The sequence below is a fragment of the Crocodylus porosus genome, unplaced genomic scaffold (assembly GCF_001723895.1).
Source record: "Crocodylus porosus isolate Cpor-Errol unplaced genomic scaffold, CroPor_comp1, whole genome shotgun sequence".
In the NCBI taxonomy this organism is placed as follows: domain Eukaryota; kingdom Metazoa; phylum Chordata; order Crocodylia; family Crocodylidae; genus Crocodylus; species Crocodylus porosus.
Genome location: NW_017728931.1, coordinates 24,194,945 through 24,211,823, shown reverse-complemented (window position 1 = coordinate 24,211,823; position 16,879 = coordinate 24,194,945). Strand labels below are relative to the sequence as shown.

Here is a 16,879-nt window from a genome sequence, read left to right as displayed (position 1 = left end):
TTTATTGCGATATTCGCTTTATTGCGGTGGTCTGGAACCGAACCCGCAATATCTCCGAGGTATGCCTGTATTAAGAAAATTAATTCCAGGTCTTCCTGCACTCAGGTTGATCTGATTCTTCATAGTTATAGTTTTTGAGCCTTTGTCAGACAATTTCTTTCCTTTGTGTTTGAACCTTTCCAAACATTTGACAGTCACCTTAGTTGTCAAACACACACTTAATCCTTTTAAATCTTTCCTGATATGTCAGTCTCTTCAGACTTTTAATTACACTGTCACTCCCTTCTGAATTCTTTCAGGTTGTCAACAGCTGTCTGGAGATGAAGTACCACAATTAAACACAGGATTCTCACCAGTGCCTAATTAATCATTCATCATTAGTAGAAGGGTCTCTTTGTGCACTCTCTCTCTAAGTCATTGTACATTTTTCTTACTTCCTAAAACCAGTCAATCCTAATAGCAAATGGTGCACAGCAACATTTTCTGATTAAAAATAAAAGCAAAAAAAAAAACAACACTTCTTTCCCAAATGCGTTTGTGGCAGATAAGTCTGTAATGCAAGTGATCACAGAGGCATAACTGGATGTTTGAGTGCCCTAGACAGCAACCACACGTGGGTCAGTGTCAGTGGTTGCACTGCTGGTGGTACAGCTGCTGCTGGCTTTGCACTCCCTGAGGATCCATGCCTGGGGTTTGTATCCTGCTCTCCTCCTTTGTTACACTACTGGGTCACATACACGTAGTATATGTGAAGTCCTTCTGAAATATCTCTCAGAAATTTTGCTAACTGTTCCTCTAGCAGGGAAAAAAAAAGTCTTTGCCTGCCAGTGTAATTGTTCTTCAACTCACCTGGTGCTGGGTCAGGTTTTGCTGACTGACACCTGGACTGTCTGCACAGACTGCTGCCATCATTGCCCATGGTTAATGGTCTAACCAGGGAGAAGTGAGGGTGAGTAGAAGAGTTTGGACTTCGGCACCAAGAATTCTGTGTTGGGAAAAGGGTTGCTGGGGCCTTGTTTTCTCTGTAAACAGAAAAACAAATGAAGCTGTTATGCATATTTTGTTTCAGTGGGGAGAAGCATTAGCAGTAGGAACTTTCCTCATGCTGTGGTAAGGAAAAGCAATGGTAGATTTACCTGCCTTTGACCTGAACTGAGTCATTTCAGCCTGTGATCTGAGGAGGTTGCTGACAGCTGATCTATAATTTTACCAAACATTGACCATTTACACTGAAGTTTTTTACATAACCTTTCTGCCTCAGGTTGAATCTACCTCAGATAGAATGTACTCTGGGAAGTCTGAGCAAAACCGACCCAATCACTTCCAAGAAAAAGGCTAGTGAAGGTGGATTAGCCAATGTTTTTGAATTGTCTCTAGTAGGAAGTTGCAAGTTAGCAAGGGAATTATTCTGAGGAAATAGCTCTTTGGCCATACTTGTGAAAATCTGTCCACGTTGGCCAAATCATGCAAAAAGATTTCTGTCATTAGGACACATGCAGTAGAATGAATGCAACTGATATGCCCTGAATTTCAAAACATTTCAACTCCTTTGCATGTGTTGTCATTCTTCAATGAGCTTGCTTCAGGAACAGCAATAACCAAAACTCTGGAGAGACCATGGAATAAAAATGGCCGAGGCTGCTGTTCCCCTTCAAAATATCCTTGGAAAAAAGTCCAGTGGGCTGGGCATCAGGGCACCCTGGCTATATCTGTACCACTTAATTATTGATCTAGGCAGTGCTGTACTGAAACATACTGCATTCAGGCCATGCAAGCTAACTTTTTAACCACAAGCAGAAGAGTTATCTTAGGCTAAGTACAGATAATCAAAAGGTCTGAAGCTGAATTGATTCAGTATTTGCAGGTTAGTCTAAGCTGTGTAGATTGAACCAATATGCAAGTGAATAGCCATTCCTTTTTTGGTTCTAGAAATGCAGCCACCGGCCAGAAGCTGTGGCATGCTGGAGTATGCCTCCCTGCTCAGCTGAAGCAGACAGCTTGGGCCAAGGCTAGCCCACCCACCATGCAATGGGAGGTTTGCAGAGAAGATGCAAAACAACTTGGGATGTTGGGGGACTGAGTTAACTTGAATCTGGACAGCATCTGGGACAGAAGTTCAATAAACTGATTTAACCTAAATCAGTTAAGTCTGATACTATATCCATTCAGGTTTACCTTACATCGGTTTCAGCCATTTTGAAAGTGATTCATGTGCATTGAATTTTTGTTGTGTTACAGATTTGAACTGGTTTTTGATCACTTATATTGGTTTATGTGTAATGTCTGTCCCTAGCCTTAGTGTCTTGTCATGTACACTCCAATAAATATCTTAGTCTGGAGCTGTCATTGAACAGTGTAGACTTACCTAATGAGTTTTAGGCCAATCTTCTTAATTAATCAATCTAATGAATGTTCTGTGAACGTCAGAACCTTCACATTGTAAGATCTTTGAGTTGGGAATTGTGTCATTTATATCTGGATGTCCCCGTTGCACTTTTGAATGCTCAGAAATACATAAAAATAATGATAAAATCAGGCTTTCTTGTAAAATTCCATGACTTCATTGTTAAATCCTGCCTGATTTGAGCATGCTCTTCCATGGAACTTAAGGGAATATTCTCTCTGAAGATTTAGGTCATATCTTTCTTTTTTTTTCAACTATTTCTTCCAACCCTGGTATGGGAAACCTTCTTTGTAAGACACTCATTTAAAAATTGCCACTTACACAGCCAGGAGGAAACAGTGTTGTAATGAAAGAGTGTAGTCAAAGGTGGGGTGCCCACCTTTTAATGAAAATTGGTCCTTTTTCTTTTGGTTGGCCTCGGAGAGCTTCTCCCTGCTCTACATCAGATAGCTTCAATTCTGATTTTCTTTGCTGTTTTATTAGTTTTGTTGGTTTTGTGTTATTCTTCAGGCTTTCACCATCTTCTTGCCCCTTCCATCTCAGCTTTCTGTTCCAGTACATAGGAGTGCACCAGGCAACAGCCTAAAAAAAAAGTATAGCTCATTTGGTTACTGCATTTCCTCATAAAAATAACTGTTTCTAGTGATCAGTATGGGGACTTGGGGATCAGTGTCCTGAGGTATTTTTGAACAGGTGGTAAATTATCATCAAAATAATAGCACTGTGCGCCAAGTTGCAGACATTGTGTTTGCTTTTTCAATCTGTTTTTAAAATTATAGGTTGGATCCATAATATAATAGCTTTGACATTTTGCTGCTTGATTTAAACCAAATCAGCATTTACTAATGGCCAACAACATCATGGTTAAAATGACTTCAGGCATTATCTCGTTAATAAGTGGACAAAGGTCTGTCCCACAAAAAGCCCTTGCAATTGACAGTTTTGCTGGCAAGGACTACTGGATGTTCAAGGATTGAATGACATGGGCTGGGGGGAAATAACCTCAACTATATATACACAATGCTGGGTTTTCAACCAGGTGTTACGATTCAGGAAAGAAACCTTGGAGTCATTGTAGATCTCGAAATATGCTGGCTCAATGGGCAATGGCAATCAAAAAAGCCATTAAAATGTTGGGCATTGCTAACAAAATGGAGAACATCATCACACTATTATGTAAATCCATAGAGCACTCACATCTTGAATACTGTGTGTAGTTCTGATTCCCAATCTCAAAAGGATGTAGTAGAATTCAAAAAGACAAAGAGAAGGACAGTGAAAATGATCGGGCTCATGGAGCTGTTGCCATACAAGGAGAGACTAAAAAGTCTAGGACTCTGCAATTTAAAAGGAGCAAGCTGAGGAGGGATACGATAGATGTCTCTAAAATCATGAAAGGTGTAGACCAAGTGAACAAAGAGCTGTTGTTTACCAAGTCCCAGAATACTAGAACTAGTGGGCACCCACTGAAATTAGTAGGTGACAAGTTTAAAACTAAAAAGAGAAAGTACTTTTTTATGCAATGCATAGTTAACTTGTTGAATTGATTGCCACAGGAGATGGTAGAGGCAGATAGCATAGCCAGGTTGGAAAAGGGACCAGCTATTGAACACAACAGTTGGTGATGTTTCTTCTGGCAATTCTAAACCAATAATGGTGAATGCCAGGGTAGGTCTTGAGTAAGGAATAGATCACACTAGATCAGGGATGGGCAAAATGTGGTCCAGGGGCCAGATGCGACCCACCAGGCCATTCTATCTGGCCCACGGGGCCCCTAAAAATTTAGAGAATTCATATTCTATCTGCCCCTGGTTGCCTGTCATGTGGCCCTTGATGGCTTGCCAAAGCTCAGAAAGTAGCCCTCTGCCCATAATAATTGCCCACCCCTGCACTAGATACATCCGGTTCAGTTCTCTCCCTCTATACCATCCACTCCTGCCACTGTTGGAGACAGGATACTGGCTAGATGGACCACTGATCTAACCAAGTATAAAATTCTGTACCCCAAAGTCCTCCTCAACTATCCCATCTATTTAGTCCTCCAGATTTCAAAATTAGCTTGCCAAGCCATGCAAGGGTCACAGAGGCCTGAAAGTTAGGTATGTTGTATTTTGATTTTTTCAGTCATGGGCATGATCCTGCAAATCACTGAGCACTGCAGCTTCAATTCAGCTAGGCCCTTTAAAGCACTTGCTTAAGCCTCTGACTGAGTCCAGTAAATTTAATAGGACCTAGTCCTATATAGTCAGCTCCAGGGTTTTAAAGGATCCAAAGTAGGCAACCGCGACAAAAGCTTTCCTCCAGTGCCATTTGCTCAGTGCTACAAAAATCGTGAGCCCAGAACTTTTGGTTTGTTGTTTCAGGAACTCACACTTCAGCATACCTACCCTTCTGCACTATTCTTTTATTTGCCAAAACATGATATGTCACTTCAGCTCTTCCCAATTATTATTATGTAAAGTCACACTTTTTAGAAGAAATGGAGTTAGCTTCTGCTAACCTCAGAGAGCAAGAGATATCATCCATGTTATTAATTATGCTACAAAAACAAAGCTTACTTGGCCACTTGGTTCACAAAGGATGGTGGTACAATCTAAGTCTGTCCTTAACCTATTTTGTTCCTTCCAGAGAAAATGTGATGGAGGCTTATGAAGCATATTGGCATCTACTGCCCACACCTGTAATGATACAAAAGGAGTAATTGGGTACAGGGAAGGCAGTCCACAGGTGTTTAGTGAGTGGTAGATGTACTGAGAATGAGCCGGTTTTCTTTTCACCAGGCTTGGCAGTGTTGGTAACAGGTTCTCATTTATATGACAGAGCTGAAATAAAGCAGAAGGGAACATATTTGGGGACCTATAGCAACAGCTTATCATCATCATGCCCTGCTGTAATGGATTAACAGAGATCAACGGGGGGGGGGGTCTATTTTTCAGGCACTTGTGGTAGGTTGAGCCAGGAGCATGGTTGGCTGATCTTATTAAGGAACTGATTAACAATGGGTGGTTCTTATTAATTTATTCAGGGTATTTCCATAGATGTATAATATCACCTTTAAAATCTCAGTTCACAATTGCTTCTAGAGTTACTGTATGCAAGAGAAAACTATTTGCACTGAACAGTGGCAATTTTTTCATGCTTTTGTTTTACACAGAGGATCTTAACCATCATGTGTGCTGTGCAAATGCAGCAGAATTACTACAGCCATTTTGACCTTTACTAAAATCAAAGTAGCAAAAAGAGCCATTATGGAAACATTCTACTGACAACAGACCACTATAATGCATTTTTACAAACAGCACTTCTAAAGCATTTTGTATTTCCATATCTGCAGGACAATGCCTTTAACCATTTCCTGGAAGGAAAAGCAATCTTTCTTTAATTTGCAGTAGAAGTATCTTGAAAAGATACTTACCCTCTCTCTCTTTATAGAGTGCTTGCTAGATGACAGCATGCCAAAGTGCTTTTGTGACTGTATTACCAGAGCATATCTGTGATTTGTGGCACTTCTGGATATATGCTAATGTGCATTTGTGCTGTTCTCAGATCAGGGCTCAAACTGGGTTGAGTTGAGCTGGAATGATGAACTGGGACATTTTTTTCCCCCAAGGTGGCCATCTGATTCCCCAGAATCTCACCTTCCATTTAAATAAATAATATGTTATCGGCAAAAAAAGACGACCTTGTAAGTATGAAACCAATACAAGCAAATGCAGCAATGCCTGTAGCAGCAGAGAGAGTGGGCCAATAGCAATATGACCTTGTGTGTTCATTTCAAAAGGGTGTTTAATTCAGACACCTAGTGATAAAGTAAATGCCATGCACTGCTGATCAAAGTATATGCAAAACAATCCCCTAAAGTGCCAGAGGAGAGGGAAGGAGCCCAGGGGGGCATCTAAACCCAACCAAGATGATCTCACAGAACCCTAAAATGCATCCAAGCCCTGCACCCAACCAGCCAGGTAGCACCCCTGTGCCCAGTGCAACAAGGTCTAAGCTTACTCTGAGGGGTCTAGGGCCAGGTGGCATCTTCCCTGGTTTGAACTGATGTTTCCACTACACTTTGATCACAGTTTCTTATACTTGGTTGGGAGTGTAGCTATAGCACTGGGGAGGGGAGGCAATTGTCCTCAAGAATATTTGCTTCCCCACCTGCCAACTGCCCCCACCCCAGCAAAGCTCCAACCTGGACAAGGGTATGCACCCTGCACATGCAGAGAGGTGCTGCCTCAAGATTTTGCCCCATCTCTGTGAAAATCTCTCTATGCCCCTGTACTCAGTTCACATGTTCAAATCTTTCTTTGAAACCCTGGAAAGTAGAAATATGCACAATTTTAAAATAAAGCTGCTTTTAATGAAATCTTCCAGCATGATCATAGGACTCTGAGGGCTAAGATCCTATGCACATACTATAATAGGGAGCGGTGTCAGTATATACTGTAATTTTCTGTTACTGTAAGAGGGCTACAAAGCCAGCAAGCAGAATGATGAGAGAAGGGTGTTTGTGGCTTGGGCTGAGGCATCTGCCAGGGCTTGGACTAATAAGCAGCCCCTGTGCTCAGGCCAGCTAATAGGCCAGGCTGGCTGGAAGGGGCAAGGTTCCAGGGGAAAACAGACTTGCCTTCAGGCTGGAAGGATAGTGGAGCCTTGATCATGGAGAGGGCAGGATTGAAGGGAGAGACAGCCCACATGCCCAAACAAGGGAGTGAGTTTTGTTGCAATTTTTTCTTTTTGTTTCTGTGTGGTTTAGGCAGTGGGCCCATGGGATGAAGCTGAAAATAAAGACTGTGTCTATTACCCCAAAGCAGGGGAAGAACTTTCAATTAGGATTTTGCTTTTTGTTTGTTACTGGACACCTGGAGAATCAGAAGTGACTGTGAGGGGAGGTGGAGGTCACTTTGCAGGTGCCCTAAAGTGTCTTATGCGTTTTCACTCCTTGAAGGTGACGCCTCAGACACTGAAAGAGACAGAGGGGATTTAACCTGTTTTAGGTGTGGTAACCCAGAGGGCCAGAGCCCTGCTGTGCAGCTTAATTCCCAAGCTGCGCTGCTGCTAACAGAGAGCCAAGGCCAGACTGAGTAGGCCCAGAGTTGAAAAGAGCAGCTAGGACCCAACTGAGAAGGTCTGGGCCAAGAGAAGTGTGAAAGGGGGAAGCCAAGTGGCCCAAATGAATCCTTCCCACCCCACTTCAAGGCTCTGGATGCTTCCCATTTGACCTGGTAGGTGAGATAGAGAATGGCGGATCAGAGGAGCAAGAAGGAGGAGGGGGCAAGTTAGCCAGCTGCTGTAGCTGCTGTCACAGTACCTATGCCTTAAATCAGCCAACCTAAGGGTGTATTTGAAGGCCACTGACAGGAAACCAAGGCTAAAATGCAGAACCTGTATGAGTATTTCCTGAATACCAGCAAAATGGACTGCCAATGGCACCTCAGATAACACCCAGAATTCCTCAGGAGATCAAAAGTCATACTCTCTATTTTACAGAGCAGAAAACTGAAGGGTGAAATGTGTTGGCCAGGGTGACCCAGCAGGCTAGTGACAGAGCCAGCACTGGAACACAGCTTTCTCAAGTGCCAGTACAGTGCTCTCTCCACTAGACCACAGCAGGGGCTGGATAGAGATTGGAAGAGTATTACTATAACTTTTTATTTTCTAATTCAAGCCCTATCTTGGATATAGCTTTTGGTTATACCTGTTACTATAGACAGGATCACAATTTTGGCACCACTAGATACATGATAAAACATCTCAAGGCTTTATCAAAGCTAGGTGTAGCAGGTCCTGGCCTGGTCATGGTGGCCCCTCAACTCTTGCCCTCTACTCCAGCTCCTCTGGGAAATTTCTCTTCTTTCTCTCCTGCCATGCTTTGATCTAGTTGTTCTTAGTGTGAAAGGGAAGTTGCAACCCAGGGCCCCAGAGTGAACCCAGTCCACAGCAACTTTGTCCCCGGGAGACTCGGTTGTGGCTCTCCTAGCCTTATTAGTGCCCTAGGGCACCAGTCACCTTATGAACTATTTGTGGCCTTTGATCCACACACCAGCTTGTATAGGCTGGAACCCTCTTGGCTTTAGCTTGCTGGTTACTCTTCTTGTAGTCTGTCAGCTTAGTCCCACTTTCTCTGGCCTGGCTTTCGAGTCTCAGCCTGGTCTGGCCTTTGTTTGGGGGCCTTAGCCCTTCTCTCAGGAGGGCTTTCAGTCCTTGACCCTTTCAGTTTGTGCCTGCCCCAATCCTGCTGTTAGAACTCAGAATCTGGAGCATCTCCCAGGCACCCATGTGTGACCTCCCATCCTCCCCTCCAACCACTACCTCATCCTCCAGTCAAACAAGCAAATCCCACCCCCGCAACAAAAAAACCCCAATGTCAGCCCAATGCTTTAAACATACAGGCTGCTGCAGAAGTCTCTTCACCAGTCCCCAGGCCTCCCTGCTCTGGCCTGCAGATTCCCTCCCTTGCCTGTCTGTGCTGGCAGGAGCTCTCCACACAGGGTTTAGGGCTGCACTACCCCTCTGCAAAAGCTTTATAGCTCCTGAGCTCCTCCTCTGGTCTCCTGACTGGTGACAGCTTCATGGGCAGTTTACTGCACCCAGGCTGGAGTTGCTTCCTTGCTGCCTTCCCTCCTGCAGCTGACCTATCTTTAGCTGCTTGGGGTCTTTTCTGCTGCAGCCTTTCTCCAAGTAGCAGGAGCCCCTGGCTCCCTTTTTCACAAGGCATAAAAGACTTTTCCTTTCTAGTCTTGTTGTTTGCTTCAGTTCAGACCCATCCTCAATTCTGAAAATTAGGCCACAATATGTAGAGTTTTACAGGATTGATATGACAAGAAACTGGGGTTAAGAGGAAATAGCTTACCATATCAGGCCAGAATTCTTAAATTCAGTCTTGTTAGTCCATATTTAGACCCTTAAATAAACAGATGATGGGCACCAGCAGTGATCTTTCTTCACTGAGATATTTAGGCACTCAGCCTTCATGCAATTAGGTTAAAAAGCTGGTCCTAGTCTTTATGGTGCAGAAGATAAGGGCCAGCTGAATTATACATGTTACATTTTGGCTGTACTCTGAGTTAGTTCAGATTCTGTACTCACTGTTACTGTAGAGTTGGCACTCATTCTGATGTTTGGTGGGAATCTGAACACTGCTACTGCTTGGCCACTGACATTCTGCTGGAGGATATAATCTCCAATACTCTCTTCTGTAACAGGGGAAGAGTTAAGGATCTTCACAAAATAACCACCTGGATGAACATCAGCAATTCTTAAGTTTCCAAGAGCACTAAAATGATAAAAGTCAAACCAAAGATTTAAAGGCACTTCACATGTGATGTATTCATATCTTTAATTATAAAAATCTGCCCACAGGTTTGCATAGTAATCACATCATATGCTGACTATTGACAGAAAATATTTTGCATTTTATAGAGCTCTCTTCCTTTCATAAACTTAGTTTAAATTAAAGTTTAAATATTAACAAATGAAATATTTAACAATATTTAAAAAGAGTAATTATATGACAGATTTATGCAGCTCCTATTGGTGTCAGAAATTTAAAAGTTCTTTGTGGGGGAGGAAAAATGTAATGAGGACCCCTATTGTTATTTGCTTTTGTTTTTCCTGGATGTATGTAGCCCATCATATCAATGCTCAACAAAGGGATTTGGCTATTAAAATCAGTGGGAGCTGGGTAGTAAACCCCCTTCTCAGGTTGGAAAATCTCAGTTATTGAGTTCAGTTATATATTCTTGCTTGCTTGCTTTCTTTCTCCTGATGCCCTTCATTTCTTCTTTCTTTCTGGAGGAAGGGGCATCTTTATTATTAACTAACTCCAAGAGACAGCATGTTAAAACAATTAAAACCTACTCTCTCTTTTGTTTTGGAACTATAGCAAACCAGGATATGTTATTTATCAGCAGTAAACCCAGGGACTCCCTGAGGGAGCAGAGGAACACTTAATCTTGTGCAAGCCCTAGAAAACAAATTTATCTCTAGCCTGTTCCTCCTGAGCAACTCACCTGTCAAGGGAGCACTTTTAAAAACACAGCACTGTGCTGTAATGCTCATTGCAGGTTTTACTAGACAAACTGTGAATGGAACCTGAGGAATCATTCAACTTTCCGTGTGACACCCACTGTGATTTAGTTAATTGTTTAGCCCTATTATGTCTTGGCTTTGTTGCCTGCCTGTGTAATGTTTTTTCCTTGCTCTGTTTGCCTTGCTGTGTTCACCAATAAGCCTAATTTGTGGACATCTGCATTTGTACTCAAGTCTGGCCCTACAGCACAGACAGAGCCACTCTGCACACTTGAATCACTGCTGCTGCAGCCCTGGAAGACCCCCAGAGCCCAAGGTAAGGCTACTGGAGATGACTAGGTGCTGGCCCCAGCCCCCCCTACCCAACCTGGAGCAATTTGGTGCTTATGCACAGGTATACCCCAGGGACAAGTAGCAGTGACATAACTATGTACTAATGCTATTTGTCCCCAGGGAAATGCATATGTGCACTCATGAAGACACACCCTAGGGGTATAAATGACAAAAGTTACATAGTCCGAAGTCTTCCTAAAAGCTCCCTTGCCTCCCACTGCCCAGATTCCACTGGTGACACAAAAATTCTGCTAGTAGTTCCTCTTATTCCTGCACAGGGAACCTGTTTCTAGAGGAAGCTTGGGTTTACATGAAGAAGAAAAAAGAAAAATTGTAGGAGTCTGAATCAGGTAGCGAACAAATATGAAGATGGGCAGAAGACTCAAGAGAGACAAATGAACTTCAGGGCTTAGAAATGGCTGGAGCTGCAAAATATACAGAAGTACTGAACACAGCAGAGGCAGCTGGCATTGGATGGAAACAGGAGGTGTTAGGGTAGGTGCTAGAACAAGACTTGTTTTTAGGCAAGACTTGAAGGGTAGATGCTAGAATAAGACTTGTTTCTAGGCAAGACTTGAATCTGGACTGAAAGGGACAGGAGATTTGGAAAGGGTACCTGGAATGGGACCATGGTCAGAATGTTCTAGGAGTGTGATGGATAAAGCAGCAGGGGACCCATCTTCTCCCACTTCCAAAAGGCAGCTCTAAGCATCAGGCTGTATAATAGGAGTGTGCAAAATGGGCTGTATTCAATTTGGATTTGGATTTGGCCCGAATCAGGGACTGTGATTTTATTTGTTGGTTTGAATCACCGTCTCCAATTCAATTCAGCTGAATCCGAAGATCCGATGCTCATTTGGAGAATCAGCGATTTGAACACAGACACAGCTTTAAATGTTTTTTTCTACATACCTCAAGGTACCAGACATGGCTTATGAATGCTGAGATGCTGGGGTGGATGGAGTGTCCCATAAGACACTCCAACTCCAAATAGCAGGGACCCCCTGCGTGCTTGGCGGCAAACCCAGAAGTGGACCGGAAGTACTTCTAGTGCACTTCCAGGTCCACTGGGCAGCACACTGGGCCCCCCCACACACACCCAGCTCAGTGATCAGCCACAGCGGAACCCTGGGTGCCCCCCCAGATACAGGAGGCACCAGTTGCTGAGCCCGGGTGGGATGGGGGGTGGGGACAGCACACTCTCCGATAGGCCCAGAAGTGGATTGGAAGCTGGAAGTGCTTCTGGTTCACTTCTGGGTCTGCAGCTGAGTGTTCTGGGGAGCCCCCTGCACTTCTTTATGACACTCCATGCGCCCCAGCAGCGCAGCATTCATGAGCCCCTTGCTACATAGAGGTATGTAGAAAAAATATTTAAAGCTGTGTCTATGTCCAAATCGCTGAATCTTCCCAAATCTCTCCAGATTGATTTGGAAGGTTCCAATTCAATTAGGAGAGATTAAAGTGTCCTCTGATTTGATTTGGATTCAGAGATTCGGACATCAAATCGGGCCGAATCTCCATCGAATTGAATCAGGGACTGAAACTTTGCACAGCCCTACTGTATAATACTATGCATGTCAAATCACCCTCTGTCCCACTTGTGGGCTTAAAATTGAACCACTGTGCAGCCAAGAATGCAGAATTTATTGGACCCGAAGGAAAGCAGGCAAGAGGGAGTCTAGTAGTTCAGTTCTGTAGCTGGCAAGGGAAAAAAACATGCCTTCCAGTCCCTGTTTCCCAGATGGATTAGGCATTTTACATTAGACAGTCATGAGATACAGAATAGAATGAGGTTCTCTCTTGATTGATCTCCTGGCCCCATGACTCTTACACTCTTTGCTACATGGTGACCCAGGTTCCGTAGGAGATGGAGAGCATCCCCACATAGTATAGCCTAAAGCCTGATGGGCAGGGCACTCTCTTGGCAGGTGAGAGATGTAGGGTTGGATATCTCTGGGCTAAGAAGGACCTAAAACCCTTGTCTGACACTTTTTAAGTGATGCTGCAGCCACTAGGCTATCATACAAAAGGTGGGCATAATCACAATTCTTTTTCTTCTCCAGCTGAATTATAAAGAGTCAGTCCTGGTCAGTTATTCATCTACTTTCAGAAATTTTACATACAGCATGACTAAAACAAGGAATTGGAGAAATTGCAACTCCTTGAATGCTGTAATTCACCATTAGATCCATCTAGACCAAGGAGATCAAGATTGAAATGACTAAGCTCTGGACAGAAGCTGGAGTTCAGACACATTCCTGTGCTCAGCATTTCCTACTGTCTAGTTCCGGTGGTTCACCACTGGGTGGTTCCATGTTCACCATTGGGTGGTTCTGATTTGCCCTTTGCAGGGCACTGACTGTAGAGTAAGCCTAGGAGCATAATTTTGAAGATCCAACAGGAAGGTGACAGGTGAGAACTCAACATTCCCTTCAGACCTTTCATGTGAGGTCTTCTAGGGCTCCATGATATTGTCTCTCTTCTTCAAAGTGTATATGAGGCTGCTGGGTGTATCATGTGGAGATTCAAAGTGAGGTGCCATCAGTGGCAAAATTAGAGTGGAGTGACTAGGGCAGCTGCCCCAGGCACAGACTTAGGTAGGGGATAGGGAAAGATTGGCTGCTGCTGCAGCTGTACCATTGCACTGGTGGTACAGTGGCAATTGGAAGCCACTGCTACCCCCATGTGTTATAGCTGCCCTGGGCACCGAGCTGCATTGCTATGCTTTAAGTGTCATCAGTATGCTGATCATACTCAGCTTGTTTTTTTTTTTTCTCATCTGCCCTGTTAGCAGTATCCATCCTTTCCCAGTGTCTGGATGTAGGTGAACCAATTGAAGTTGATTCTGGACAAGACAGAAGTGGTGGTGGTGGGTAGACCACTTGGCTTTTAGGGAAGGATTAGGACACCTATTACTGACAGAATTCAGCCTTCCTTTGTCCCTGAGGTTTGCAGATTTGGAGAGCTCCTAGATCCTCTGCTGCACCTGGATCTTCAGGTGGTGGCAGTGTCTAGGAGTACCTTTCACCAGCTCCATCTGGTGAGAAGGCTGAGACTTCCTTTCAAATTCAGATCTCATTACACATCATTCATGCCATTGTAATCTTGAGTCTATACTACTACAATCTGCTCTACATGAGACTGTTCTTGATGATGACTGTCTGGAAGCTACACCTGACGCAGCATGCAAAGGCTTGCTTTCTGACAGGGTTGGGTCACTAGCAGCTCAAAACTCCAGTGCTGTAGAGTCTGTACTGACTTCAAGTAGCTTTCTGAGTACAATTCAAGGCACTGGTTTTGACCCACAAAATCCTTAAACAGTCTGGACCCTATGTACCTAAGGGAAAGCCCTCTTTCTTATGCCTCAGTGCCAACCCTAAACTCAGTTGAAAGCAGCCTTCTGCAAGTACCATCAGTGCACCAAATGTGCTTGGAAAAAACATACAGAAGACCATTCCTGATAGTCACTCCCTAGCTTTTGAATGCCTTTGTCTTTGAGGTCTGCCAGAATCTGAGTCTGAACATCTGAAAATGCTCTAAGACCTTCCTATATGGGCAGGTGTTTAGCAAGCCAGGATAGCCTGGATTATGGTTTAGGGATTATTTTTAAGATTTTACTGGTCTTTATCATTATTTTCTTATTGCAATTTACCCTGAACCTTTTTTGGGGAAAGATGACACATAAATCTACTAAATAAACAAATACATCAAAATACATCAAAATAACTAAGCTAATAAAAAGAACTCCCTTAAACATGCTACTGACAAATTTATACAGCCATTTAATTATTGATATATCTGCACATGCACTATTTCATATATACTTTAATAACATGTCGTTTAATGAAATGACAAAATAACAGGTTGGCATTATGGTCATGCTTTAGAGTATAATTTTCAATTATTTAATGTGTACATTGACATTGAATGGATTTTAGATTTAAGGTGAATGTGTCCAAAAGGGCATTAGTGTTCTGGTGTGGTTGTATGTCACAATAGTAATGAATTAAACAAGATTTTTTTTAAATGCCTCTTTCATACACTAAACAATTCTAACTACACACACTGCAAATTGTCATCACATTACTCTCTTTATCTTCTACAATTTAGCAGAATTAATAATTTATCTGGCTTTCCATATTAGACAAGATGTGAAGTCAATCCCCCATTGGAAAATAAGTCACACAATACAAGGAAATACATGGAGAAGAAGGTAATCTTTTTTATCTTTTGGTGTTTAACTACAGTTATCCTTTATATTCAGTCAAACAATATGGCATATCTCATTATTTGGAAATGGTTTTAGAATGCAGGAAACAACTGGGGCTTTCTAGCTAGCTTTTCAAAGGCTTATTTTTAGAGCCATGCCTAAAAAGTTCTGGACTAAATGGGTCTTGCTATGGAAACAAAATTGCTAAGCACTAGGGATGTATACAGACTGCTATATACAGCTTCAAGAAAAGTGTAAATAAAATTGACAGAATTACAAAATTAGTGAGGCAGGGAAAAAAGCAAAGATCTGGAATTTAGTAAAGCATTTGATATAGTACCTCTCAAAACATTTGTTCTTCTTGACTTGGATATAAATAATGTTGTATAAACAGGCTGTAGGGCTGCAAACAAATAACAAGATAAAGAGAAGACAGAAGGTGTTATGTGGGATTCCTACAGATATTGGTTGTAGGTTCCATCACATGGAATATCCTCACTTATGATGTAGAAGTGGGAAGAAAAACATCTAGTTAATAAAGTATGTAGATAATGCTAAATTGAGAGGAGGTACATGATGGGGGAACACCAATGAGGACAGAGACAATACACAGGACTCTAGAGGGCCTAGAAATATAGGTAGGAAATAAAGTGCATTGCAGCTTAGAAAATTACATGCTAATATATTGCAGGTAGTAATCAAAAGTATAATATTAAGTGGGAAGGAAAAGCTGGAAAGCATTAAAGTTGAAAGGAGGGTAGGACAAGGATAGTCCTGCAACCTGATTGCAAATAAAAAAGAAAGAAAAAAGAAACAGAAAAAAGGCTGCTTCAGTTGTAGCTGCACATATGTAAAGGAGGAAGCAGGAAAGTAATAGATTCTCCTTAAGCAGCTTTGAAGAAGCTTTGGAATACTGATCCTCATTCTCCTCTCATCTGAGTAGAACTCTACTAACAATAAATTCATCATTCTTTATTTATTCTGATGTGAGAGTATCATCAGCCTCTCTGTATTCTTTTCTGAGCACTTCATTACCAGGAAAATACTGACAATTTGGAAGGAATCATAGAAAGGTCACAAAAGATCATTATGGTCTGAATTATGAAAAAAAAAATACGACCAAGAAAGTTAAATAGGTATGGGTTAGTTCGGTAATCACAACAGAGTATTGACGACAGAAAATATGTCTGAAGGAGAACAGTTCAAGAAGACAGAAGAAATATTAGGCTCAAAGGCTTTTAATTAATAGCAAGGTAATGAACTTAAACAAGGGCATATTTAGGCTGATTATAAGGATGTTAATAACAGGATGTATACAAGCCTTAAATATAATATGTCAAAGTCCTTAAACATCTGGTAGGTAATGTGAACGTGTACCTGGATGCAGAAATGTTGTAACCCTCAGCTGCTGAAGGTGTCCTCTCCAAATGTCTTAGGTGTTGGGTATTCTTCTCCAAGTCACTATAGGAAGAGCTGATATCCTCTTGACCTTGGTCTGATATACTTGTAGTAGGGCTGGGGCACATACAGTTAGGACATGACCACTCTGTTGAGTTTGTATTAGTGACAGAAGTAGCTGTTGAATGGGCAATAGAAGGATGTGGTGAGTAATGTGAAAAATATACAAAGACAAATAAACAGGAACGCTACATTTTTAATATCAAAACTGCATAATTTAATTTCCTTATTCTCCCCTCTAGTTGCTGATATAAAGCAGTACTCAATGAGCCCTGATGACAAAAACTTTAAACCTATGAATAAACCATAAAATGAAACACAGCTGGTGAAGTAAATATTTTGCTGGTGACGTAGATTTATTACAGTGTCAGAATTACCTTGGGTAGCTAAAAAACAATAAATTATGCCATCAGCAGTATAATTGTCATCCTGCAATTTCAGTGCTGCTA

General features: G+C 42.3%; 1 protein-coding gene across 4 annotated transcripts in view; it reads right to left on the bottom strand.

Moving 5' to 3' along the window:
• Nucleotides 1-16,545, bottom strand: part of LMNTD1 (lamin tail domain containing 1) — a 109,720-nt gene extending 93,175 nt beyond the window's left edge. For 3 of the 4 annotated variants that reach the window (XM_019544390.1, XM_019544391.1, XM_019544392.1), the window contains exons 1-4: nucleotides 16,350-16,545; nucleotides 9,488-9,674; nucleotides 2,784-2,986; nucleotides 850-1,022 (exon numbers count right to left, since the gene is read on the bottom strand). In XM_019544390.1, the coding sequence (XP_019399935.1) occupies nucleotides 850-1,022; nucleotides 2,784-2,986; nucleotides 9,488-9,674; nucleotides 16,350-16,498 (712 nt within the window). In that variant the 5' untranslated portion in view covers nucleotides 16,499-16,545. Of the gene's footprint in view, nucleotides 1-849; nucleotides 1,023-2,783; nucleotides 2,987-4,962; nucleotides 5,083-9,487; nucleotides 9,675-16,349 lie in introns of all 4 variants that reach the window. The other variant, XM_019544393.1, reaches the window with a different exon arrangement.
• Nucleotides 16,546-16,879: the final 334 nt, after the last annotated feature.